Source organism: Nothoprocta perdicaria, unplaced genomic scaffold, assembly GCF_003342845.1.
Source record: "Nothoprocta perdicaria isolate Ctin4 unplaced genomic scaffold, notPer1 scaffold_34, whole genome shotgun sequence".
In the NCBI taxonomy this organism is placed as follows: domain Eukaryota; kingdom Metazoa; phylum Chordata; class Aves; order Tinamiformes; family Tinamidae; genus Nothoprocta; species Nothoprocta perdicaria.
The window spans coordinates 496,720-523,710 of record NW_020455577.1 but is presented as its reverse complement, the minus strand read 5'-3'; the positions used below and the strand labels follow the sequence as shown (position 1 = coordinate 523,710).

The 26,991-nt window shown below is 44.3% G+C and overlaps 1 protein-coding gene across 8 annotated transcripts in view; it reads right to left on the bottom strand.

The window, feature by feature from the left end:
* Window positions 1–4,207: 4,207 nt before the first annotated feature.
* PRRC2C (proline rich coiled-coil 2C) overlaps window positions 4,208–26,991 on the bottom strand; it is a 45,346-nt gene continuing 22,562 nt past the window's right edge. For 3 of the 8 annotated variants that reach the window (XM_026043782.1, XM_026043783.1, XM_026043785.1), the window contains exons 21-33: window positions 26,094–26,345; window positions 21,237–21,326; window positions 19,396–19,497; window positions 15,183–15,396; window positions 14,022–14,225; window positions 13,193–13,305; window positions 12,503–12,639; window positions 10,284–10,518; window positions 9,751–9,873; window positions 8,116–8,334; window positions 6,872–6,975; window positions 5,971–6,097; window positions 4,208–4,474 (exon numbers count right to left, since the gene is read on the bottom strand). In XM_026043782.1, coding sequence (XP_025899567.1) covers window positions 4,208–4,474; window positions 5,971–6,097; window positions 6,872–6,975; window positions 8,116–8,334; window positions 9,751–9,873; window positions 10,284–10,518; window positions 12,503–12,639; window positions 13,193–13,305; window positions 14,022–14,225; window positions 15,183–15,396; window positions 19,396–19,497; window positions 21,237–21,326; window positions 26,094–26,345 — 2,187 coding nt within the window. The remainder of the gene's footprint in view (window positions 4,475–5,970; window positions 6,098–6,871; window positions 6,976–8,115; window positions 8,335–9,750; window positions 9,874–10,283; window positions 10,519–12,502; window positions 12,640–13,192; window positions 13,306–14,021; window positions 14,226–15,182; window positions 15,397–19,395; window positions 19,498–21,236; window positions 21,327–26,093; window positions 26,346–26,991) is intronic. The other 5 variants (XM_026043784.1, XM_026043789.1, XM_026043786.1 and 2 more) reach the window with 4 other exon arrangements.

Below are 26,991 nucleotides of genomic sequence, written 5' to 3'. Positions count from 1 at the left end.
GGCCCTGGCGCTCGTGGACCGCAGCCCCATCCCGCCGCTCTCGGCCAGCTGCGCCGCCTTCTCGCGGGGGGTGCCGGGCGGCGGCGGCTCCTTGGCGGCGCCGCGGGGCTGCCACCTGTACGCGCTGCAGCGCAGCGGGGCCTGCGCGCTGGCCCGCGCGCTCGGCCCGCAGCCCTTCCCGCCGCTGCTGCTCGTGTACGAGGCGGCGCCCGCGGGCGGCCCCGCCGTGGACCGCAGCCCCGCGCCGCCCGCGCCYGCCTGCTGGGCGCTCTACGCCCACGCCGACCGCGGCCTCTGCTGAGCGGCGGCTCAGCGGGCGCTACAATAAAGCTGAGACCAGCCGGGCTCTGCCAGCCTCTGCAAATGCCATCGCCACCCGCTCTGCGGCCCTTGGGGGGGCCTCAGGCCCTGGGCAGGGGGGAAGGACGCCTGGACTGGGGCTACGACCTGGCTCTGCTCCCCCCGAACCAGTGCAAGGGCCTGTGGCGGGCAGGGAAGGCGCCCCCAACCCGGGGCCAGGCCCCCTGGCCGTGCAGGCCCCAGTCTCAGCGGTGCCGGGACAGGGAGGGCCTGTGGGTGGCAGCGCCGGCACAGAGGGCACCAAGGGGAGACAACGAAGGCCACATGGAGCCGGCACCGTCCTTTCCATCACCCCGCGCCTTGCCAGCCCTTGGGTCTTCGCAACACGGGACGTCCCCCCTTTCATTGACCAGGGAAAATAAACACAGAGGGGCCGACCTGCCCAGCACTGCCAGGGAGCCAGGCAGGACGTGATCCCTAAATACAGGGATTTACCTAAGGGGCTTTCCAAAAGCAGCCCCGCGGCGCTGAGCCGGCTCCCACATGCGGCCCCAGGCCCATTCATCCCACTCCCGCCCGTGCTCTTTTCACAGGCTCTGCTTGACAACAAAACTAGGGAATTCCTCAAAGCAGCTCGCTCATTTATGAGCTGGTCTTAATTGTCTGCCATGACTGGACAGTCCCCAAAAGGAGCTTACTCAGCAAATACCACTCAAACAAACAAAAACAAAACCAAGATGCAGCCTCGTTGTAAACAACCAAGAGCAAATTTTCTGGTTAAACATTCAAAAAAAAAAAAAAAAAAAAAAAAAAAAAACCACACACCTCTGAAGAACTGGGGTCAGCTTTGACCTGATGCTTAACCCAGCCTTAAAAACCCCAGAGCTGCTCCAAGGTTATCTGAGGGGCATCCATCAAATGGCTTTATTCAGACGTCCTACATCCCCAAACATTTGCTTTTGATTAAACTTTTGCAGAAACATCCTTGTTTCGCTCAAYGCAGGCAGTAGCCAAAAGCTTTGCATCGTGCCCACGGCTGATTTGGGGAAACCAGCTGACTCTTCTTGTGGCTTTATWATAGATCTTAAAACTAATCCTCTCGGCAACATTAATTACAGAAGAATCCAGTGAAGGATTTTTGATCCTTCCGTTTTGAAGGGAAGATTKTGCCTTTCCAAATCAAGCGAGGCAGGAGAGCTGGCAAACAGGGAGGCATCAGCACCAAGGCCCAAACCGGARAGCTCAAGTCACAGCAACACTGGCGGAGCAGCCCCGATAGCGCCTGTTTCTAACACACAACTCATTCACTGTTCACAGCAGCGGTGCCAGGACATTACAGAGCACCCAGAGGTTCACTCGGTCCCACACCTTCCTCCTCCTCCTCTCCAGGCGCTAAGCGCAGCACGGGGCTCCTGTGGGAAGGGCTGTGATGTTCCCCACTCGGAGGTGCCTTCTGTCCCACCACGGCTTTGGTCTCGGCTTAGGGCAGCTTTTGGGAGCAGGTTCCTGTGGTCACAGTCCTCCTCGAAGCCCCCGTGAGGCCACCACGAGCAGGACGACACCAGCTCAAGTTGCCTTCTTGGGTTTACTTGTGTTCATTGGAAATGTGCACCCGGCACCTCTTCTCAGGCGGGATTGTTTCTTGGCATTTGCAGAAGGAGGGAAAGGGGGTTCGGGTCCTTGCTGCAGATCAGGAGTACCCTCTGGTGGCCAGCGAGCCACAGCACAAACCTCCTTCCTCTCCTCACTTAGGCTTCACCTGCTCTCACGTGGCCAGCTGAGACCGCAGGGATGTTTATGATGTCTAACCCTTCACTGGGCCCAGGGTTTGAGGACGTTCCCAACAAGCTGATATTTGTATCTGTGCAATTTGCATTTTCTACGTTGTCACAAGTTTGGTACGTGGCCTTTTGTTTAATTTCGTCCCCGCACCCCTGAACGGGGGAAGGAGCAACTGAAGGGTCTGGACGAGGAGGCGGCAGCAGCAGGAAGGCTCCCTTGCCGGGGGGTCGCGGGTGGCCCAAGCAGCCGGGGTGTCCACGTCTCCTCTCCAAGCGGATCTGCCCCAGGACACACGAGGATCACGGAGCCAGGGGCTGCCGGGGCGCCGCACCAACAGGGCGCTGTCACTGCCAGGCCCCTTGCAGAGCTGGAGGGAGGCTGCATCCCACGGGATTTCACTGCAGGGGGAGGAGGAGAGACACAGGAGCCGCTCCGCGCGCCGTCCTGCTTCACGGGTTGCTTTTCCCAGCTTGGACACATCCTGTTCCCTCGGCACACGCTATTCCGGTCATCCGCTTGCGTCCTGCAGCGCTTAGCTAATCATGAGATTACCCGGATGCTTTATTTAGAGAATACTTTATTAGTTTCTGTAATCAAACCCATGTAAATAAGACCTTACATATTTAATACAGTGCGTTACCCCTGTACAAATGGAAAAAAAAATTAAGTTTAACATTTCTAGACCAATATGGCTGTTAATTTCTGTACAATGCCAACTCACACTACAAGTGGGATACTTTTTTTTCCAAAGTTGACATCACAGCTAAAGTTTCCAAAAATTCAAATTATATATATATTTATATAAAAAGATAACCAAGAGCGATTCACTAGGCATCAATAGCAGCAACAGCCTTTCCAGCTTCTGCAGTCATTTGAACAAAATTATACACATTAGACTTCCAACTCACTCTTCCTTCCAAAAATGTAAAAAAAAAAAAAGAAAAACAAAGGACAAAATCCCAGAAAAAAACAGCAAATTCTGCTACTGATGTGGTACCTGGTGCTTTTTATTAGCTTTTCAATCATTGTCTGGAAAAAAACCTCTAGAATAACATTATTAAAAACAGCTCCAGTATAGCACAGTCACTACTACATATCATAAGCAGGTACAGGATATCTTACATTCACAGAAGTATCATACAGTACTGTCCTACAGCTATAATACTAGAGGATACAATTAAAAAGGCATTATTTGACTTGATTCTACTTGCCAGCACACTGTGGGCCAGGAGGCGGTGCGACGCAGCTCTGATATAAAGAATGCACCTTTTCCATAAAAATCGCTTTAATCCGACAGGGTTTCGTTTATTCTAGCGGCACYGCTGCCGGTGCTCGTTGCTCTATACAGACACAAGCTGGAAACCGTTTCGAGATCACTCGCTCCGTGTAAAGGTAGCTGGACAGAGGTGAACAGGACAAGTTTGACTATCGATGCGCTTAACCTTTCCACTCCAGGGTGAACAACTGAGGCGAGGGAGTGGGTGTTCAAAAATAAAAAACACAGGTGGCCAAACAGCATTTCCATATTGTGGTCTAAATACAGTATATTATCATCCAAGAAGCAGCAGCCAGCAAGCACTGCCTGCAGAGGGAAATTCGACAACATCAAGGTTACTCCGTGTTATAGTGGGTTAGATGTCACGTGGCAGAGGCAATTTTTTTGCCCAATATCTGAATTCCCCCCATTTTCTTTTTACAAGACAGCAGCTTCTTAAATCACTAAAAAAAACAAAAAAAAGGAAAAAACAAAAAAAAGGAAACTTAAACACACATGACCCGGCCCAGCACTGCCTTCAGATCTGCCTATTCTCATACACAGGGGTTTATAAAAAGATAAATAGCAGCTGAAGAACAGGGCCCGGGTCGGGTGAATTCCCGCTGGCTGTCGCTCAGCTCAGCTCCCAGGTGTGGATGTGAGCCTCGGGCACCCGCGCCCCCCGAGCGGGAACAGGCCCCGGAGCTCAGCCGGCGCCGCAGCCGCGGGCAGCTCCGAGGCCCCGTGCGCCGGCCGGAGCGCCGCGGGGAGAGGCGGCTGGCGCCCCGTGTCCCTCGGGCTCCCGCTCCGCGCTGCCGTCGTCTCTCCCCCCCCCGCCCCTCTGCCCCCAGCTCCACGGGAACSCGGCGCCTACGATTTCGTCTCTTCCGTTTTGATTGCCTGAGGTTTGATTGGTCCCGTCCGCACGGGCTTGGGGGCCGCGGCGGGCGCGGGCGCCGGCTTCTCCTCGGCCTTGTCCGCGCAGCCGCCCGCCGGGTCGGCGACGGCCTCGGCGCCTTTGCTGCCGTTCTCGTCCCCCTTGGGCGCTTTGCCGCCCAGCGGCTTGCTCTGCTGCTGCTGCTGCTGCTCTGAAAAGAACCTCTGTGTGGACTGCAGCACCTCTGCTCTCTGCTTCGCCTTGGGAAAGAGAAAATAGTGTTACCGGGGACAGGGAAGCTAAGGGGCTTCCCAAGGTGAGCGCCAGGCTTCCCCGGAACAGCCGTGTGCTCCGGTCGCTTCCCRGCTGTCACCGCATCCAGGTGCTCAGAAGCTGCAGTTTCACACCGTGCCCCCTCGCTCTTTACACCCCTCGCTCCAGAAGCGGATCCAGGCTAGTGTCAAGCTGCAGGAAGCATCTCTGAGGCGCACACAATGGCAAGTCCGTACAGAATTCCAAGAATTCCAAGACGTGCTGCATTGACACGGCCCTCACCAGCACTGCTGCTGCCACATCCTGCTCGGCACCTTGACAGGTGCCTGCGAAACACAGCCCTTGCTCTAACAGATTGATAATGTTGTTGTTGTTATTATCATTATTGTTTGGACTGCAGAGCAGGTACCACCTCTGCTGACCACACTGAGGCTCCAAGGCAAGGACTGCTTTAAGGGGCCAAGCTGCTGAAATCCCCCCCACCAGGCCTGACACTGGCAAATACCTTTTTTTTTTAAATTAAAAAGGATGTTATGCATACAAACCAAGTCTCTGTGTACCCACTCTTCAATAAAATGTATTCATTTTATCAAAAAAAGGTAGAGAAAAAAAAAAAAAGCAGAAGTTTGCCACAAAAGCTTTGCCTCCAGGCTGCCAGCAGCTCCAAATCCAACTACCAACAGTAAAAAACAAACAAAACTGCAATCCCTAAACTCTGATGTACAAAAACAGTCCGTGTTTACTGTAGTGACAGGGACACCTGAATCCTTTGCAGGGATTTCAGACCATTCCAGAGGTTAAGTTGAACAGCCGGATTATTTGGCTGCAAGGAAGAAGGATGTCAGAATAACTCAAAAAAAAAAATCAGTGCAGTATCTCTGAAGTCTGAAATCCCACATTTTTATACAGGGGCTATAWCTACATTTCCCTAGCAGCCTGACTGCAGTCACTTACAACCGTGAGTGCTAGAAGCAGCCCCGGAGCAGCAGGCTGGGCTGTTCAACCTCCCCAGAGCTCTTCTAAACTCAAACTACTCCACGAATACTTCTGACATGCATTTCAAGCACATAACTTTGAATGTGCTTCATGTTTAAACACTTAAACATGCACTGGGGCCCTTCTGAGATATTAAGCTTCTGAAAGACTTACTTATGCAGAGATGAAGTCTGTTATAGCTGTGTGGGGAAACCAGCAGAACTGTCTGTTCTGCATCAGTCACAACTAGCACTGAACTACTCTCTGGTGCACACAACTGTCAAAAGCTTGACCACAAAACATGCATTACTAGTTAGCTAGATAAAAGCTTTTAGGKTTTTTTTTTCCCCTTATTCTTGAAACCAGTGCTCTTTCACACATCATTTTCTTTAAGGATTGTGTTACTTTGTCTCCCTGTAATCAGATGTGCAGAACCACAGGTAAGTTGCAGAGTCACCAGGGTATAAAGAATGAGATTTGTTTGTAGGCAAGTAGGAAACCAGCTTACCTGGGGTGCAAACTGTGCAGGAAACGGCTGCGTCATTCGCACCGCGGCAGCTGCTGACTGGAACTGCTTCTGGTAAACAATGCTGTTCATTTTATTGGATTGGTTGTTAGGACTTGTAGAACTGGCCCTAAAGAAAAAAACATACATACATATATATATATATATATATATTTATATATATCTGTTAGAATCACCACTCATGTGAAGGATGTTTCTGCCTTTAGTTACAACTTAACTAGAAATTCAACATTCAGCTAAAAAACTGTTCAGAGAGAAACCAACACTGGGTATTCTGCTGGATCTACTGTTGGCACCAAAGGCAAACAGCCCCAGCAATTACTAATACACAGGTGTGTTTATGATACGGAAAGATAAGCAGCAAAATTCTTACCAATTAACCCAGTAAACCTGCATACTTACTAATTTCATTTTTGCGAAGCTTGTAGATCATGCACTGAATATTAGTTTTCCAGAGCTGTTAGCACAATTACTGCTCTCTGATGCACAAAGTTTGGAGTACTTTAAGTACTGACAGTTAAGATGAAATGAAAGACAAAACAAAACACAAAACAAAAAATTTCCACCCAGTCTACAGCACCACCCCCAAGCACCTATTTCCTACCACTCTTACTTCTGTGTTTTCATGGTACAATCCCAGGTAGTTTTTAGCATTGTTTAATTCCATTTAATTCAAGCTTTCCCATTTTGTTATGCTTTTGGCCAAGAGCAGCAGAACACATGACCTACTGGCACACTGCTTTGGAGTTAAGATTAAGCTGCAGGTATTTACATCAGCCACCCCTCACCTCACACCTTCCAGAATCACTGGCTGATCAAGTCTGGTTAGTTACAAGATTGGAGATCTGATTTTAAGGAATTTTTGAGCTTAAAAGACTCTTACCGGAAGGGGCTGGAAGTTGGAGTGGTACTTCTACCAGTAACCGGTGGTGTGCCAGGTTTAACCTCAATGCCGCTTCCAAAGGCTTTCAGATCCATTTCTGATATCTGTAAAACAGCAGGTGAGGTGTTTTTTTCTCATGTGTTTTTGGAAAAGTTCATTTCATCGGCTAACCTGTACTCTTACCTTACCTCAAATCTTTCTCAATGAATAAAGGTCACTTAAAGCAAGGGGAGTGCAAGCTAGACTGAAAAGCAGCTGCTTATAATTAGGACAACCCAGCAATATGCACACTTGTATACAAATTTCCTGCACTCTGGCACTTAGTTCCAGTTATAGCACTGGATTTCAACATGAATCCCCTTTCATCATTCTGGAAGAACATGATTCATTCCACGTTTTTGCCCCTAAGAAGTGGTTTAGGGCAAGATCCCCAATTAGACAGTTCTTACTAAACAAAGCACAGAACAAAAGTGGAGCTGTCAGTCAACCTCCAAGCTCTAAATGGAGCAATGAATCTTTCAYGTCCTCTCTCACAAGTGCAGTCAACATTTCACCTTAAGAGTTGACAAAAACACACGGAACAGTGTAATTAGGTCCCTGGCACAGTAACTTTCCGTATACAGTCATGAAGCACGAGTAACAATAATAGATTCATTAAAAGTTGCTCTTTTAAGTTGACCATCCTTAGCAGAAACATGACAATCTTTAAACACAGGGAAGCAAAACCACCCTCAGCCTCAGTGAAGGCAAACCCCCCATCACGACTTATCTCCTCATTTCTTTTTGAGGTGACATTCTCTAGCACGAGCCAAGAAACACAGTGACAACACTGTTGTGCACAAGCAGAATCAAAAAGCTGTCCTGACAGACCAGTGTTGTTTGTCTGCTGCTCTATCAGWGACTGCTGTATCAGTTTCTGCCCTGCTTCCTAGGTGAAATTTCACCCATCCTAGGTGAAATATCCTATTAATTTTGGTCTACCAAGGCATAACCAAACATGCCCTGAAGTGCAAAGGGAGCAGTAGCAAGTTATCCATCAGCTGAACACAGCCAAACCTCTGCAAATTGTACAAATCTAGTCACCCAGAGACTCACCTGCCTTCTACCTTGCCCTCCCTCCCTGTGAAGGTCAGGGCAGGTTTTTAGATGCAGCAGTCAGCACGGCTTGCGGTGCTGCCGCGAGGCAACACAGAACCAAATACTTCATATGTTTTTCTGTACTACAGACTTAAGCATATTGTTACCTTCCCAGTGGCAGCAATCATGCTGTGCTGAGTTCCCGCTGGGATTAATCCTCGGAAAGGCTGGGTTACTTGTGCAGGTCTGCTTAGATTTTGAGCCTGTGCTTGTGGTGGTGTGTGCTGTAGTGGGGGCTGCAAAGACTGCGGYAGGGCAATGAGTGGCTGGGCTGTGGATCCAAAGTTGGGCAAAGAAAGCTGTGATCCTGGTAAAGGTACAGTCACCTGGAAAACACAAGTACAGAATCACCAGCAACATATACACTAGGGTGATTAATTAGCTTTCTCTACTAGCTCTACACTAACAGCCATAATTAGGGTAAATGGCTGACTAAGTTCATATGTTTACCCACAGAGATGCAGGCAAATGATAATTGAATTTACTCTTCACTAAACCTTTACRTTCAGTTCTATCTGGTCTCTGCTTTTCAGAAACAAACTAAACTGCAACTTCATCTAGTATGACTCCCAAGTTGGAAGAAGTGAATTTAATTTATTTAGGAAATAAAAGCAGAGTAAGATGGCCTTTTTTTTTTTTTTTTTTTTGAAATCATCATCCAATAATTGTGCTCATCATAATGTGGTACTTCTCAGGATGAAAATTAGATTTTCCTCTTCAGAAGTGCCAAGCAGCAGCATTTCTTGGCTTAAACAACTTGTGGACAGCTCTTTGTTTGCATCAACAGGGAATGCTGTGGKCTGAAAACACTGCAGAATGCTAGTGATAAAGAGGTGAAAATACCATAGCAGTGACCTGATCTGCAARAGCTCCTGCATTTCCTAGTCTGACCATCAATGCAAACCCTTCAAAATAATACTCTGAGGGTGACTGGATGATGTGATATTCCCCAAATATGAAAGACTAAGCCAAGGCTCTGCTCTTAAGCATAAAAGTAGAGACAGTCAACCCTGAACACATTAAACTGGCCCTTCTGCAGGGTCCTGAAAACCTTTATGCTCCATTTCAACATGAAACTCATTTTTAAGACTCTTYTCCAGATTCCTGTCTTGACCACTTTTCATGTCTATGGAGCAGCCTATTACAATAAAACAGCCCATTTTAAACATTTAACAAGCTACTTAAACAGAAAAATATCAGAAGCAACCAACCTCAAAACCCCCATGAAATCTGAACCATAAGACAGCAGCCACTACAAAGCACGCTGCAAATATGCCAGAAGGCTGGAACACAGCAAACTGGCTTCTTTTTGATCTCACCCACACATTTGGCAGCTCTGAGGTTTCACCCCACCAGGGCTTGGTATTTACCAATTAGGCTGCATTAAGCATCTGCAGTTTGCCTGGCTTCCTCCCCACCACCACTGATATGTGCTCCCGTAAAGGCAGCGTATGCCTGAGCCAATTAGCAACATTACTGGGTTGATTAAATCTTTACCTATCACTAGAAAGTGAATTAATTAAGAAAAGTTTGCCAGAGAACAACTGATCTGAACKTGTAAACCACTCAGTTTTTCAGTAACTCAAGTTCACCAGTGCTGCCACAAAAGCTTTCCTTGTGATCAATTTTCAATTTTTGCATTTAAGATAGAATTAAAGATGGTCTCAACTCCTAACCTAAACTGTAACAAACACAAAGAACAACAACATGCTTTTAAGAAGAATACAATTTAGGAAATTTACCATGCCATAGTTTACCTGCTGGAGAGCACTGGGAGACTGTGCAGTGTTATAGAAATTGCTCTGGCCAGGCTGCTGAACTTGCCCAGAATACAGATTTGAAGCCTGGGTAAGTGTAGCTCTGGCCTAGGAGATGAGAAAGACACCATTACATGGAGCATGAGAAGAACAGGTCTGAGACAGCCTGACACATTATTTCAACTAGTAAGGTGAAAAAAAAGTAGCACAGGAATCTGAAAACCTAAATCCCTCATTTACAAGTGGCAGAACATCCCTTTATTGCTTAACATAACAGAAATCAAACTAGCAATAAATATGCAAGGCTTCCTGTAAAATAGTTGGGAGAACAATCCTCAAAACAGAGATTGTTCTAATGCATCTGCATGAAATAAAAAGATTGTCTCAAGTTCCCTGCCAGCTTGACTTTCATGTAATAGTAGAGGTAGACTTATCTTAAGCTAGACAATACTTTATTTATTATTGCTTTATCTGTATCAAACCACTGCAGTAAGTTTGCATTTCAGAATGTCTCCTACCTGCAGAATATGTGTATCAATAAGCTGAGAGCCTCCCAGTCCTGAAGCTTGACTAAGTTGATGCTCGTATAAGATAGGAATAGGTTGGGTATTAGAAGTCTGTTGAAAGGCCAGGCTCGACTGGGCCTTGGCCAGCTCCTGGTGTTGCACAGCTGGGAAGTTGTGCAAGGCTGTACCAGAGAGGACCACGGGCGATGGCTGAGACAGCCCACTCTGCATAAAAGCTTGCTGGGATCTGCAAGAGAGTGAAGAGAGTGACTCATACATATTACATATGTAATGCAGGCATGTACAATATATGTACAACCTACATACCACACACACACAGTCCARCAAGGAGCCACCAAGAACTACAAAGGCAGTTACACTCTTCAAACACAACTAGAACTCTTGCCTAGACTGGCCAGATTTTCTTGTAAAAATCTAGACTTTTTCCATTTACTCTGTATGCAGCAAAATAACAGGTAATACTAAAGCCTATGAGAATAAGGACTATGCTTTTTATTTAAATAAGTACATAAAGCTATTTAAATGTGCATATTTTAGTAATCGCTGCATGGTTCTAACTGAATTATAACATATGGAGAATTTCAGTTAGTTTTTAGGCTACAAGGTAAGGATAGACACATGTGATAGTTCCACACTAAGTTCCACTTAATCATAGAAAATTATTGCTTTGTTCATTTCCAGTATTTCCATATTCTGACCTGAAATATTTGCAGGTTAAATCACTGGATGCTAAAATTCGTAGTTTTAAAATTAATGTCTTGACTTCAAAAAAATCAGACCACTGATAGACAAATGCTCCAGTTTTAGCTAGATATTTAACTGCCATCTCAGCAGCATGGGGAAGCTGCAGTTTGTTTAAAAAGCAAGACCAAAACAGTACAGCAGAATACTTATAAAGGGGTTGTTTTAGTCCACCAGGAAATATTTATCCAAAAATTTGCATTAAGAGTCAGCTGAAAGGCCACATTCTGATCACAGAATCAACRGCAGTTTTAAAGTATCTCAGCTGAAGAGCTTTGAGAGGACAGCACAGGGCATTTTTGATGTAAACACATTTTTCATGGAATACTTGGTTGACAGGTACAAGCTCTGGCTTTGCCCATCTGCTCTGCATCGAGGCCACGCGCTCGTGTGACAGAACACTTGGTCTAACCYCATTCTGTGTCATCTTAAATTACCTCTCTAAAAGATTACATTTTGTACTTTAAATTATTGTAAACTTGCAAATTAAGTTTTAACATAACCACTCTATATTATGTAGAGAATTGTCTTTAATATAGAAAATGAAATCCTAAGTTATATTTCAAGTGTTTTAAATTTAGACCAGTAGCTTCCACATGTCAAAGCTTCTCCTCTGCATCTTTTAAAACGTGGGAGAGATCTTCATACTCTCAAATAGCACAACCCAAATCGGACTGGCTTTTGCTCATTATCAGATCAGCCAGCAGTATTTAATCTGGACCACATGCCAGACTAACTGTATATCTGTAACGAGCCAACTGTTTGCAATAATGTCAACTGTGCAACAAGGGGCTATGAATGCTCCGATGTAAAGTCAGCCAAGCACAAAGTTAACCCATTCAAACACTTTTAAAAAGTCAAGATTGGCTGTAACACCAGACAGAAAACATYAGGGCTACATAAAGCACATGGGTGTAACAAAGTATAAAACTGGACATGCAGAACACTCCACTCCCCCCGCAAAAGGGTATTCATCCAGGACAAGARTTGCTTAGCAGGGCGCTCAGGACAGAGTTTCTACCACCGTGTCTTACCTGTGCAGCTCAGGCTATGATTTTGAAATATTAGGAGACTCCACTGTTTATTTGAATAGAAAATAATGAACATAAAATACTGAATTTTGGGAGACTGAAGGCTTCTCCCATTTCCTTAGTACAAAAAAAGATGTTATTTTCAGCTTTTAAAGGCCATTTCTCTAAAGATACAAATATTGCGTTCATCTACCCTCAGTAACTTTGGAGGCTTATCATGTCCCAACTACTACTGCATACACAGCATAGCCAGACAATCAGTGCACAGAGATCTCAACCAGCCCCTCTCTAAAGGTACAAACAGATGAGAGAGATTGACCTCAGGGAAGATAGGAAGGTGAGGCTGCTTCTGAATACAGAATATGGTAAGTCTGTAAGGAAGCARGCTCTGTAAATTCTGCCACTGAAAAAGCAAATAGATCCACATATGCTGCTTACCTATAGGGCTGTAAGGAGGAGTTGAACAACTCCTGGGCTTGTGAAACAGCTGGTGCTGCTCCTAAACTCAGCTGAGCTTGGTGCTGTCCTTGTAGAGGTGCATAGATGGGGATGGGGATCTGCTGAACTGAAGCAGGCTGCATAAAGAAGAAAACATCAGCTATGCAAGGGCTACGAACAAAATCCACACCTGTTCAAACTTGTTGAAGTTCCATGCAGCAAATGTGTGTGAAGTTTTGTTGTACATATAACAGGAACACACAAAGTGAAATCCCAAGGCTACATGGTCAGCCGACACTGCTCCTGCTAAYACAGTTGTGTATTTTTTACACTTCTTCTGCAATTAAACAGCAAAACCTGTATTAACCATTTAGACCTGTGTGTACAAAACTGCTGCACAAGATTGGATAGAACTTCACATATTTTTACTAAAAAAATTAAACAAGCCTTTAGTAACATGGTCATGTAYCTCCTACCAAATTAAACGTATTTATGAGAGAAAGCTTTTTCTGTTAAACTTTTACCACAGATGCCTTTGTTCACAGGATCAAGAGGCAAATGCATGCATGGGAATGAAATAAGGATGGGCACAATTTCATTTTTAGAGTCCTTAGCCTCACACTTCTCCCCACTAGCTCATCCACAGAGTTTTAAAAACAATATGGTAGTGAGGAAAAAAGATCTAAATACCTGAGAAAGCCCCGGTTGAAAGCCCTGCTGCTGTGCCAAGGAAGGCGGTGCCAAGCGTGCATGCTGGGTGTTGAACAGATGACTTGTATCCATGTAGAAAGCTGGGATTTGAGCTACAATACCACAGAAAGAGCAATTCAATTAGGACCTCACTGCCAGACACCCTGCTAGCCAGGTTTGCATCAAGAGCTGGACACAGAGTCACTGCTGGTACTTCTCAGTGTCACCGTTACCACGTAGCCCAGGCAACTAAAGTGAGGACTGAGGAGCAAAGTGCCTGGTCAGCACTGACGACTCTTCAAATTCCCCCCAGAATCTCTCAGTCCTGCACATCCATTTTCACTCCTACTCAGTTCTTAAGACATTTGGGGCAATGAAGGAACAGCTTCTGGCCTAAACTGGGGTTTGGGTGAAGCAAATGGAAGAACATGCTATACTGTCATTAATTTAAACAAATTTATGGAAGGTTTYCTCTAAATAAAAATGTCATGACTATAAACTATTGAAGCTCTTTTGGGGAAACAGGCCAAGACTGAAGTCATTATTTGTCTTTAACAGAGATTTCTAGTTCTGCATCCAAAAAAAGAGTATAGCAAGAAATAAAAMCTTTTTTTTTGTTTCAGTGAACAGCTAACAGTGCAGCACAATCTTTACACTTACAGGCAGAATTTTATATGTTTTAAATAAGATCCAACTCCTTATCTGCTTACGAAATGCTTGCTGTTATTCTGCCCTTGCTACAGAGAAAACCTAAACCAAATGCCATTCTCCAGCTCCAGATCACTAGAGGGAAGTACAGAGACAAGTGCAGAGCCAAACCCACTATTACCTGCTGCAGACTGAGACACGTAGACCTGGGGACTTTGCTGCTGCTGGGCAATGAGGGATGGCATGCAGCTCAGCTGGGAAAAGTGGCCAGCAGAGGCCAGGCTGCTTGTCTGCAGCTGCTGTGGTTTCACTTTACATATATTGGGTGGGTCTGAGGTGCTYGTAGTCTTCGTACTCAGGGAGGAGGTTGTGTAAGTTCCAGCTCCTATAGCGAAAACAGCAAGCCACGCATCATAAAGCAGTTGAAGATATTCCAAAGATTTATCGTTCAGTGGTCTAAGTTTTCAGTCTGCTATACAAGAACATTTGTCACTAGAAAGGATGTTGAAACCTATAGTAATTGTTCTCATGCTACAAGATGCACACATAACAGACAGGGAGAACAACTCTGTTCAGTTCAGTACAGGAACTGCYGCAACTCTAACATTTCTGAAGCACAAGAATATAAAATAATACAGAGGTTGACACTTTGGTTAGTTATCCAACAAATCACACTGCATGGTGGTTGTGCCTCTGATRGGGCAACCTGGCTATACCAAAGAACGGCCTTTGCCAAGCACTTCAGCTGGGATTTGTTCACACATTCTAGTATTTCAAGGTGTGAGGACGTAACAAGATACAACACCTTTTGTTTGCTGCAAAGAACCATGGTGGAAAGCAGCCCTATTTGTGAGGAGCACGCGGACACTTACTCTGCCTGGCAGCAGCTSTTGGACGCCCTGACTCCCAAAGCAGGAGTGCAAATGAAAATAAAACCGCAGCTAACTGGATGAAGTGACAGAAATAGGAAGCCACTTGCTAGAAGCAAGGAGCCATTAGAGCTACCAGCTTCTTCAAAGTCTACCTGTCTGCTTTTATCCAGCCCAACAAGGTGAAATCAGCACAGTAGTGAACAGGAGAACGATGCCACCTCTCAAGCCTACACAGGTAGCACAGGCAGAGAGACATCTTCATGATATCCCCTCTCAGCTGCCAAGCAAACAACAGGAAGCATCTCCTTGTTAACAAGACTATCTGGGAAGCAACCGTTCGGAACTGACATTTTGTAATGGCACAAAATGCAYTAGCTTTTTATTAAACATTCTTCCAAAAGGAATCTGATCTCACAGAAAAACTTAGCTCCAGAACAGCACTGTAGGAACATAACCTTGACAAGCAGTACCTGACAGAGAAGTAGTCGGTGTAACTGAGGCCACAGGAATAGGAGGCATCGATGCACTAGAGAAAGAGCTGTAAGTGCCACTGCTCGGCCCGGTGCTGCTGCTGCTGCTGCTGCTGCTGTTGCCACTGGCAATGGGAGATGCTGCAGAGGTCACCGGGGAACTCTTCTCTCCCATGTTGGGGGAATTCTCCCATGCTTTGCGGGCAGACTCCATCTATTTAAAAGAAAACACATTTTTCTTATCTATTAGGCAGTTTCAATTAGTCAAACAGTCTTCCTAATTCAATGATTAAGTTTAGTTGAAAGGGCAATTCAGGCTTCATGCGAGCCTCYTTAGTCACCAATATCGTGCAACTCTTCATGCAAAAAAAGCATACAGCCTGATGCTGGAGCTTGTCTATCCCAACTGCACACGTGCATAGTTCATCTTAACATTCAGTACTCCAAAGAGAATTTGCTCACGCTAACTCGTCTGGATTTTGACATAGAGAGCAAAAAGAATGGGGCAAAAGAAAGGTAAAAACGCTCTAAGTATTTCCATGAAATCCTTTACTGCAAAGTTATTAAGCCATGTAAATAAAGTAGCACCTTACTCTCTTGATAAATCATTCTTTCAAGTTCAATTTCCAAAGCAATTGCCTTTCAAGAAGCGATCATGAGCTGACATAGCCTGTGCATACTGCTTTATATTAATGCTAAAGACACTCCATGCTCCTCTATCTTTATAATGAATTCAAGTCTTGCACAGCAGGAAAAACTTAAGATTTTTATATGTAGTTCTCAGCTCCACCAATAGAGGGAAGAAGGACTGTCCTACTGCAGCCAGTATCAGTGTGATTACTGCTTTAATAAACTTGCAATAACAGATATTAGAATTGAGACCCTGTTGAGAGGCTACTGAAAGGAAATATGAATGTTTAAAACTACACTCCCTAGTTGAAGTGCTGCAACATGGCACATGGACTTCTGTACAAGCCTCAGCTATCCCCATKACCCATGGAAATATTTTGTTAGAAGAGCTGGAAGCCGCAAGGCGAATCTTTCCTCTGGTGGATATTAACTTCTGAAGGCCAGGCAGCACCCTGCCCGGTAGAAGGAGCAGTTTCTACTGGCAATACTAACAGCAGAAGTAGTAACTTGCAGAAAGGCAAGTGCATTTTTACCAAGAATCTTTACCTGGTTGCCAGGATGAAGAGTGCCCTAACTGGAACTTGCAGTCTTTGTAAAATACCCTTTAAAATGCTCTTTTATGCAAGCAGAGCACTGTCTGACAGACCAAAGCAGGTTATTTGCTCCTGGTGTTTCAGATTTTAAAAAAGGCAAGGCCCTATACAATAAAGTGGCAACAGATAAATCTAATGTTTCTTCTTTAGTGAAGAATAGCTAGAGCTCTGTACTCCCCAAGAGCATGAAGAGAAAGGGGAAAGGTGTGACAGGGTTACAGATTAAATCAGATTGAGATTAAAACATGGGAGTTATTTCCCTAGTAATCATGTACTCACGCTCAGTTTCCCCATCACAACATTTTGCTCYGAATTGGCTGCAATTCTTGTAGACAGGGCAAACTTCAGGATTTATTACTGATCTGCTAGAAAGGACTGTACTTCAGTCGGACTGCAGCTAAGACCACAAGCCCCTTTCTGAATACCTCTGGCTTCTGATGAAACGTGTAACAACTCTGCGCTGCTCTGGGTTAAAAGAAAGTCAAGTACCTGCACCGTRAATGTCTGTAAGGAGAAGGCAGAGAAGCTTATCCCACACTCCCTAAGCCTCTTGATGTCCTGGAGAAGCTAGAGGCTACATGCTGAATTWTGTCTAACTTAAACACTACCAAGACTCCAGGTCATCCCACATCTGCACAGTTGCTGTGAAGGCGACGTAACAGTCCTGAGCTGTCTGATAGCTTGGCTTTTAGAAAGCCCCTTAGATCTCTGATTTCTTAAACCTGGAAAAGGGATGCAGGAGTCTGTTAATCTAGGAGCATCCATGGGACACCATGAGAATATGAAGCTCAAGTTAAGTGAAGCTGGGGAAGGTCTGTGATGCTACTCCTCTGGTTATGGGAAGAGGAGAGCATGAGCTGGACATTCTTCAAAGCTGCTCTTTGCTGCTGACCCACTGACCTACAGGCTGCATTAATGGTCCATGCAAACCTTTAATTTAACTGGGGACAAACACCCACGTCAATATCCTCAAATAAGCCAAAGTTTAATCAAGTGATGAGAAAGTCAGTCAGACTGACTGTCAGAATCCTTTCCAAATTATTCAGCCGTCTACGGAGCAATTTTGACTGAACTCTGGAAAACAGAAACATGCCAGACAGTTCAGCTGAAGATGGATTTTGACTTCTTTGCCTAGATCCCCAGCGAGCAATAATCCTTCTCTAAAGGGCTCTTCAGAGAAATCACTGCAAGGAAAATGGGTAYCTCAAGCCTTCCAAGCTGAGCACTTTATTCACTGGTGGAATGATGGTGAGCAATGACAGCAGTTTTAGCCGGTAACTTGGCCAATAATCCTCTGAGTCTTTTCAGAAGAGAWTTTTTTTGAGGTAGAGGATGGAGGGAAGGGATTTGTTATTAAAATGATATTCCTTTCTGGAGGGGCAGCATGGAAATTTTATTCTAAGGGAGGAAAGAAAATGCTTTGCTCATTGCTGCTCCAAAAGTATCTTTGGAAAGCAAGGATTGTATCAAGCAGGACGAGACAGAGAGCAGCTTTCTTCTGCCTGGGCCAGAATGYCTGTTGTGACAGTCCGTGTGTGTGCTTCCCAACAAGCACGTTGCCTTGCTTGTGCCAAAAGGAGCCGGAATTCCAAGGGCTGGAGCAGAGAACATGATGAAGACCAAGCTGTTTTTAGACACCCTCCTATTCAGATTGTGATCAGAATACTCCGAGGTAGCCCTTTTACTCACTTGGTTATCACATAYCCAAGATCAATCATCTGCTGAGAAACGGAGTCTCTGCCACCAAAACCAAAATTGTGGGATGGAACACAGCCTGCCCTGGAACTCAGAAGGGTCACATTCTTTGGAGCATCGAGCTGTAGTCATATTCCTACCTGCATCGTGTTAATCGGATAGCCAGCTATTAAACAAAGCCTGCTATTCCAGAAAGTGCATTCAGACACCCGGCAATCAGATTATGGATAAATGCATTACAGGAGAAGGCAACAGAAACCCAGTTATTTGGTTAAATTACCTGTCCCTCTCCAGCCCTCTCCCCCTTCTGCTAGTTCAAATGCCTACTGTTTTAAAGTGGTGTTACGTTCTTTCAGGAAAACAAAACAAAACAGTGTTAACAAAAGAAAAGCAAAGGCACAACGAGAGATCATTAATAACTACAGTCCACAGAGAACACGAGCAAGCAGCAGTCGAACCCTGCCAGTGAGACCAAAGTCTCACCGGGATTGACAAGCTCCTCCAGGTCTGTTAGTTGTGCATCCAAACCCTGCTTTCAGTCCCATCTGCTACCAGTGAAACTCAGTTTAGTGAAACCGAGTTCAAACACCCTTCTCCCTCAGTCCTAGAAGCAGCAGCAACGGTTCTACTAGTTCAGTCACCTACGGTCACAATCACAAAGCAGCCCTAGGACGCGAAGAGAGACCAAGAGCTCCTCAAGATACAGTAGCCAAGAGACCAACTCCATGTTAGTGAGTTATACAATCCACAATCCACACCAGTAAATGCCAGCCAGAAGAGCCTACRCTGCAGACTGGGAAACAGAACCCTCACAACACAACAGCCAACACCAAGGCACCACCAGCCTTCACCATCCAACTAAACATCACCTACTGCTGTCTCAAAAGCTCACGGCTAGGAAATTCAAGGCTTGGTTTACTTGACAGCCTTTACTACCAAAATAAGCAACTTTAGGCCACGCGCTTGGGAAGAAACAAACAAAAAGAGCAGTCAAACTCCGATGGGTGGTCGTGAATGCTACGGTATGAGGTTGCAATGCTCGGACCCTCTCTCAGGGAAGTGGGAGCCAAGATTGGTTGATGCCAGGTGTTAATGCAAAATGGGGTTAGAAATTTACGTTTTAAACGCATCCTCTGACACAGTCTTGTGTTTCAGCCATCCGTTTATATGCAAAAGCAGTTCAGCAGAGGAAACAAAGGAAGGCTCTAAAAAAGGGTTTCACCAGCAAGTTCTCCATTAACTTTTTTTTTCCCCTGCATGCAAGAAAACGACCCTTAGAGGGATGTGGTACATACCTTGAGGGTGAGGTCGACGGTAGCGGGAGAAACTGGAGTTAGGCTGGAGCTCTGTTGTAGAGTCTCCCTCCTAGGGAGGGGAAGGGTGTGGGGCAGGGGCACCTGAAAGGCAGGCAACACACATCACATTCTAACTACGTCTACTATGAACGCCCCAGAAAAGCAAAGCTCAAGCGGTATTAAATGAGCTACAATTTCTTCAAAGCTTGAGCATGTGGCAGGGAGATTTTGATGAGAGAAGATGTAAATTTAGTAGGTGGGGAAAGGTCATTCAGCAAGTGCTGGGATGCTTCTAAGTCCTCTTTAAAAGAGGCTGAAGACTCATGTTCCAAAGTGTCAATGTCTTCTGTGCAAGCAAATACCATTTCTACTTTGGGATTTACTCCAGAATACCCTTTTTGTTTACTTTGTTTATTGTTTATTTATACAAAAATTCTTCTCAAGCCAAGTTTGGCCCCTTTGTGCCAGGACAGTGCATGGGGTTTGGAGACCTCTCGAGCTCTGAGATGCAGTTTCTGGAAGGAGGAAGCTGCAATCCTTCAAAGGCACAGACAGGATCATGACACCAAAATGAATTTGCCAACTGAATTAGAGTGATTTTTTCTTTCAGTAAAGATGAAAAGTGCCAAACTTGGGAAAAGCAAACTTGACAAAACGCTACTGCTACCTTTGACCAAGAAAATACTGATGATGGATCTCCAAGAAATTCTGCTGAAACGTATCAGAGAACACACTAATGGCCAGCCTGCTCCTTCTGACCATTTCTTCTCAATTTAAGTGCCACGTCAGTGGAGTTCCACAGGATGAGCTAAAGCTAATCCAAGAGATCCAGATCCTGAAGCTTTTAAGCAGATGACAGCACATCCCATTTGCAGCTAGGAACCCCTATCCTGTGCTACAAATCCAACTCCATCGTGCCACAGGAGGCATAAAGATCATTAACACCACAAAATAYAGTCTTCCAGACTGACCACAACAGCATAAAACACAACCACATCACAGAATCCAGCACAACAAGAGGGTCCACCAACATTGTCTCCAACCTGCACTGAAGAATGCCACAATCAGTTGAAAGGCACTTCTTGCACCGAATTCACAAGACCATTTAACAAAAYGTGGAGACCCTAATGTGCCATTCTTTCCTCCCCCATTGACAAGCCACTGAATTCTGCAAGCTGATTATATTTGCACTGCTCAAGCACCAAAAGCAATCACAAGATCCAAGCTCCCAGCCTCCTAACCCAGCAGGCTCAATGCAGACTTGCCTCTGCTACCAGTCGCAACCCAGCTGCTCCTCCTGGTCACCGTAACACACACCCGGAGCCAGGACCATTCCCTGGGGACCTGCAAACATCAGCTCCTGAATACAGCTGAACACCTGACACCTTCCTGTCTGCTTTCAAAAAGCAGTGAGCTGCTCCCTTTATGTGCTGTGATTTCAGAGTTGCTTCGGTTTTAAAGGCATTTCTTCAAACTCGCTCACACACCTTGGTTACTGGCACCAGGTTCAAGTCCTGACTGCAGATGAGGGCCCATTCTCTTAATTATAATTATTTTCGCTCTTTCAAATTCCCCAAGCAACATTTTTCCCCCACACTTCTTACGCTCTTTTGCTCATCATGGCTTTTGAAAGACAAAACAACCGAGACAAAGTAAGAGTTCAGAAACAAATACTAACTGGACCACCTGTCCCTGAGAGCAAGATTACTGGACAGCGCACAGCTGATTAACACAAAGGAAACCCTACTGACTTGTTTGCTGAAGGCAGTTTTTTGTGGTCTAAGGAAGCGTGAAATACTTTCTTGTCTTCAAAGTGAAGGCGATCACTGCAATAGACTTACGTTCGTCACCAAAGTCTCCTCCATTTTTGCATTGCTAGTAGCCACTGTGTTAGGATGAGAAGAAGGTGTAGTGTAGTCTGTTACAGACTCCTGTGAAGAAAAATAATTCCATTAAAATATCTCCCTTATCTAAATGAGCTTTCAAGTTTCTTGGGTGGAAGCCAGCCTTTCTATAGGAGTTCTCCAAGCAATAGAGGGTCAGAGTTTCCTCCCAAAGCTTTTTCCCCCTCAGTGGCCGTATCTAGCAATCTTTGCTGCTGAATAGCTATTGAGGCCTGAAGAACTTGGGGTATTAATTTGCCTTATGGCTTTGCAATATACACCTGGAGAGCCTTGTATTTAAAATACAATATCTTTAAAATAGAGTATCTTCAAAATATAGTCTTTAAAACAAGAATATGGCACGATGCAATGCCTGGGCACTAAACACTGAATTCTGCTGCTGAAAGCACTTACTATTTGTCACCCAAGGCGCTTCAGCTTCCTGTAGGCAATTTTAGCCTGCTTGGTTTAAAAAGCAAAACCCTTCAGCTGGAAGCTTGTAATAGCTTTAAATAAACTTGGACATTTCTTGGACTTTGACAGGGAAAGCCTGACAGAACAGAGGGATGGAAGCCATCTGACTGAACGACTTGCATTTATCATCCCCTGAAAGTCACAAGACCTTCTCCAGAAGAGTTGGCCTCCTCATTTCTATGCTGGGCAGTGATTTCACAAAAGMATGAAATTCCCAGTCTACTCAGAGGCTTTCCTTGAAGCTTATTGCTGTCACATAAGCAGACCTGAATTTTTCAATGAATGAGGTCTAGCTTCATGGATTTGTGTTCAGTGAAAAATCACAGCTGTATGATGAAAATTCCCCTAAGGGATATGCTCCTAGAGCACAACCTACAAACTTGAAAAAAAAGCACTGATCCTGCTTGGAAGCTGGAGCCTACTGGATGCTACTCCAGACAGGCAGTCCAGTATTATTGGAATTTGACCTCAAAACTTTTCTGGATAAATGGTGCAACTCCAAGAATTATTCATTAGCAGGCACTGAATAAGTTTTAAATGTTTTAAGTTCTACTTTGAAGCCTGAAACAGGGTCAAACTCCAAGAAGAGGCCACCATATGCACCGATTTTTGTTTCTATGAGGGAAGTGGAAAATATTTCTCCAATTAGTCTTTTCCTTCCTTCCTTGCTCCCACACTCCAAACTCTCAACTGCAAGTTGCACATTTGCATTTGCATCCCATAGTTAATTTTGGTTCARGCAAAACCAGGCAAGCACATAAAGCTCCTGTAAAGATAAGGCCCTTTTAATGAAATCATTAACTGTCTTCTTGGTTTTCTAAGAAGCCCGGCTTTATAAAGTAGAGGAAATTTTTAATATAACATTATCCAAACCCCTTCATGGTTTGGGTTGAAAGTCCTCTAAGGTCTCAGCACTGAAGTGCCTTACCAAGTTAAAACTATGAATACTCTTACTGCTTTCTACACGGCCTTTCATTGCTCTCTTCCTCACTTTGGAAGCAGCACAAAACTGCTTCCTATGCAAAAGGATGAAAGAACAACCACATGCATTTTGGTTTCCTCAGAAGTACTTGCAAAGCTGCACTACATCCTGAACATGCAGGTAAGACAGCCCTCTGGCCCTAGAAAACACTTCATGAACTGCAGGTTGCTCAACTATCACCCTGCAATTCCTCATAGGTAAAGTCTACAGTTCCCCTTTAATTAGAGCCTATTCTTGCAAGCTTTCAGAGCTCAACTGTTTCTCCTGTGAAAATGTCTTACTCAAGAGACCACCTAAGCCTAAGTCCTGTATTACAAASTAATACACTAATAACCACAAGAGCAAAAGTTGTGCAGGCTTTTCTGAAATGGTTTGAAAGTGATCGATATCTGAATAAAGAGAATAATTAAGCATACAGCCTAATCATGCTAACCGCTATCTAATTTGTCCAGAAAAAGATCAAAATCTGAAGTGACTTTGCAAGCAAAAAGGTAAGGCAGACCCTAGAGGTGACCCTGCTATAAGGGAACCAGTGACTATAAACGATCCATTCCAGGAATGCCTGATTTGTTCCTGGTTTATGAAACCATCCAAACCAGAGAGCTTATCAGACGCTGACCCATCTGAGAAGATCAACTCTCAATTACAAGCTATGTGCTCCTGGGCATCATCTCCAAAAGATGCAGCTTCTCTCAAATACACATGCATATATTTCATTATAATGTCCACAGCCAGGTATTCATCATACCTGTGATGTGAAAGCTTCAAGATCATGCTTGGAAATTGGATAAAAAGGCAAAAAAAAAGGCAAAAAAAAAAAAAAAAAAAAAAAAGGAAAAAACGTCTTACCTGATTCAGAAACATACACAACAAACCACTTCTACTCCCCAAATACTGCAAAACCCAAGAGAAGCAGCTGCAATTGCTTAGGAGGACTTTTATTTTCCCAATTTAAAAAGCTCAGCAGTATAAAGTAATTTTAACTTATACAATTAAAGGTAAAATTGTATTGTATAATTATTGCAATATATGCATGCATTAACAGTGTCTTATTTGGGGATGGAAGGGRGACTCTTAAAAAGCATCTGTAGGAAGTTTTAATTACCAAATATACCCAACTACCATGTTTCCAAAATTGGTATCCAGAAGTAGGAAGAGTCTCTTCCTGGAAACCAAGCACTGGTTTCCAAGAGGGATATTAAAGAGTGCTGAAAGAAATCATTTAGGCCTGCTAAAACTTTAACACTCCCTGACATTCAAACAATAGATTAAAGATGGTGATGTCACTACTCCTCTCATTAATGAGGAAAGAAAACACAAAGGCAGGAAAAAAAAATCTGTAAAACTAATCACTATAGGAACTTCAGGACAACACTAGTATTTGAAACTATTTTAATGGCCATTTTATAGTGGCAAGACTGCAAGACTGTCCTAAAGGAAGTTTCTTTCCTGGAAAAAAAAAACCCCCAAAACTATAGACTATTGCTCAACTTCCATAGAATTAAAAATAAAMCACCTCTTTTCTGGAAAACATACTGATGTTTGGGGAACTACTCCTATCAAAGGAATTCAAAAACAAAGYGGGAACTGTTGAGATAGGAATTTCACAACTATTATTAAATGATTCTATTAGCACCAACTTAACATGATAAAGAGACTGTTGGGGATTTTCACGTCCAACACAAATTAGAAAGGTTCCCTTCAATCTGCTCTGCCTTCCAAAATGAAATCTTGCTCTTGATGTTCCCATAAGGCAATACTATCAAGAATCTTCACAGCTCATTTTTAATATGGAAAACAAAGGCAGAGAAAGAACACAAAGCCCAGACTGCCCTTGGGAAGATACCCTACATTTTTATACTATGATTACTGATTTACTAAGATGCTGATTTACTTGTAGAGCTCTTCACGAGGGTCTTAGCCCAGAGTAATCAATCAAGATACATTTCCTATTCTGTAGGTGCCTTATAATAAACTGAAGTTCCCATCTGCATACCTCAGGCAGGCCACTGTAATGGTTCTGGTCATAACAGCTTGGAAAATGGCAAGAAAGCACATGCACAAATCCCCCTGCTCACCAAGTGTTTATGAGTCTGTATTTCACATTTTGCATAGAGTAAGTGCACTTAACTGTTCTGATATCAACATAGACCATTCACACCTGCTTAGTAGACTGAAACTGTCAAGGACACAAAAATCTGAGTTTCCATATATCTATTTGTCTTTCAACTCAAAACAAGGGATTTTGCTGGTGTGACACAAGCACCACTCTTAACAATTCTTGCCCTGGAAGAAATTTCAGGACATATCATCTGCTTGCGGACCATCGCTGCAAATGCCACTAAGGCTGTTAAGCCCCCTACCCTGGGAAACATTAAACTGAGTCGTCTGCACGATTCTTCAACTGTTAATACTGCTGTTTTACAGAGGAATGGTTTTCCTAAGTGCGTTGAGGAAATATCTACTTAAGACCAGGAAACATGAGAATGAGACAATACAAAACAAACTTGTGCCTGAACTCATAAAACTGCAAGTGCATGAGAATMCTTTTGCCATCACCAACACAGGTAACCAGCAGTTATTCAAGCATATGGTTTCTTTAGAGCTGAGAGATAGAAGAGCTTGTGCCAAGTTCTTGCTCGAGAAGTGCAGCTATGAGCAGCAAGGGCTGTTCTGCAGTGCGTGCCACTTCTCCCTGTGCCACTTCTTACGTGACACTACAGACAAAGGAGTAGCTGCCTTACAGCCTTAGCAACGTGGCTAAGGATGGACYTTGAGAACGATGAATCCTGACGGGAAGTTGCAATCTACCCGTTAATGTTAGGCATGGTTATGCCTACAGAGAAGCCAGGGGAATTGCACACGGGCAACTACAGCGAGTCTTGAACATCCTGACTGAGTTTTGCAAGGGAATATCCTGACAAGACTCAAGTCATCAGCAGCTGACATACTAACCTCTTTAATAGACCAATAGGGTCTCTCGCATATTATAGTTCCCTGCCAAAAGTCAGGCACTTCTCCTGCACGTTGCAAACTTGTTCAAGACCCAAGTCTACACAATCTGCCTACACCAGGCTCCACTCTTCACAGCAAAGGTAAAACCTGGGGCAGTTCTCACATTTGAGACACAACAGTTTAGTTTAAAGCCTTTCAAGGTGAGATCTGCACAGAGATATAATGTCTCCATACCACTTCTGCAAAACTGCTGCATTCAAGCACCGATCATGTATTTCAGCTCAGCGGGCTCTGCTGTCCAGGTGACTATCACCAGCAGGCAACCAAATGTTAGTTCAGTGACCATTAACTCATATAATCATTTTCAAAAACAGTGCTCAGTACTTTTTCCATGTTTTTCTTACCTTTGTGTTTGTTCCGAACTCTGGAGCAGACACAGATATCATCGTTCCTATTTCCGTACTAAGTTCACTTGCTGCTTTGGTCTCCTTTGCAGTGACAGGTTCGGGACTTCTGACAGAGGTGGGAGATGGCTTTTCCTGTCCCTCCGGCTCTCCCTGCTGGGCATCCTTCACCTTCCTGTTCTTTAAAGAACGCTCTTTCCCAATAGGACCAGGTTTATACTCTTTGTTTTCTACTGGACTCAAGTCTGGAAGCTAAGGTAGCGTTAACTTGTCAGTCAGGTCTTTCCTCCATGTCCTATCCCATAAGAATTATTCTAACATGCTTAGAATAACAACTTAAAACTTAGTAAGGCTTTCTTAATAGGTAAGCATTTTCTTTTTCAACTTACAGATCATTTGAGATTCAGAAACAAGAATATGAAACCCATTCATTTTGAACATTAGGAATCTAAAGCAGTGTGTTTTGAAGCAGTATCTGCTCTACGTCAAGTGCAAGAGGTCAACGAAAATCATATCTAGTTAAAATCTACAGAACAACCATTTTAATTCTCCTTACCAGAAACCATGGAAAAAAAAGCATGTAAGCCACAAGATTTTGCGTGCATAGATGTTACTTTGATTTTCAGAGAATCTGGATTTWACAGGGCCCTAGAAACAAACGGCTGTCTTCATTTAAGGCTATCTGGACACATGCATGTTGCCTTATTTTTATCTAGGAATTGCACACTAAATGTATACCCAGAGGGAGGGGGGAAAAAGAAAGTATGAAAGCGTTGCCTTATTTTGCAGAAACAGCAGCTATCCTAGCTGCTGTAATTCTGCTTGTTCAGCCGAACTAAAGCAGAATGAAAGGCCTCAAGGAACCTGAATGCTGTGCTGTTTAAACGGTCAGATCCTT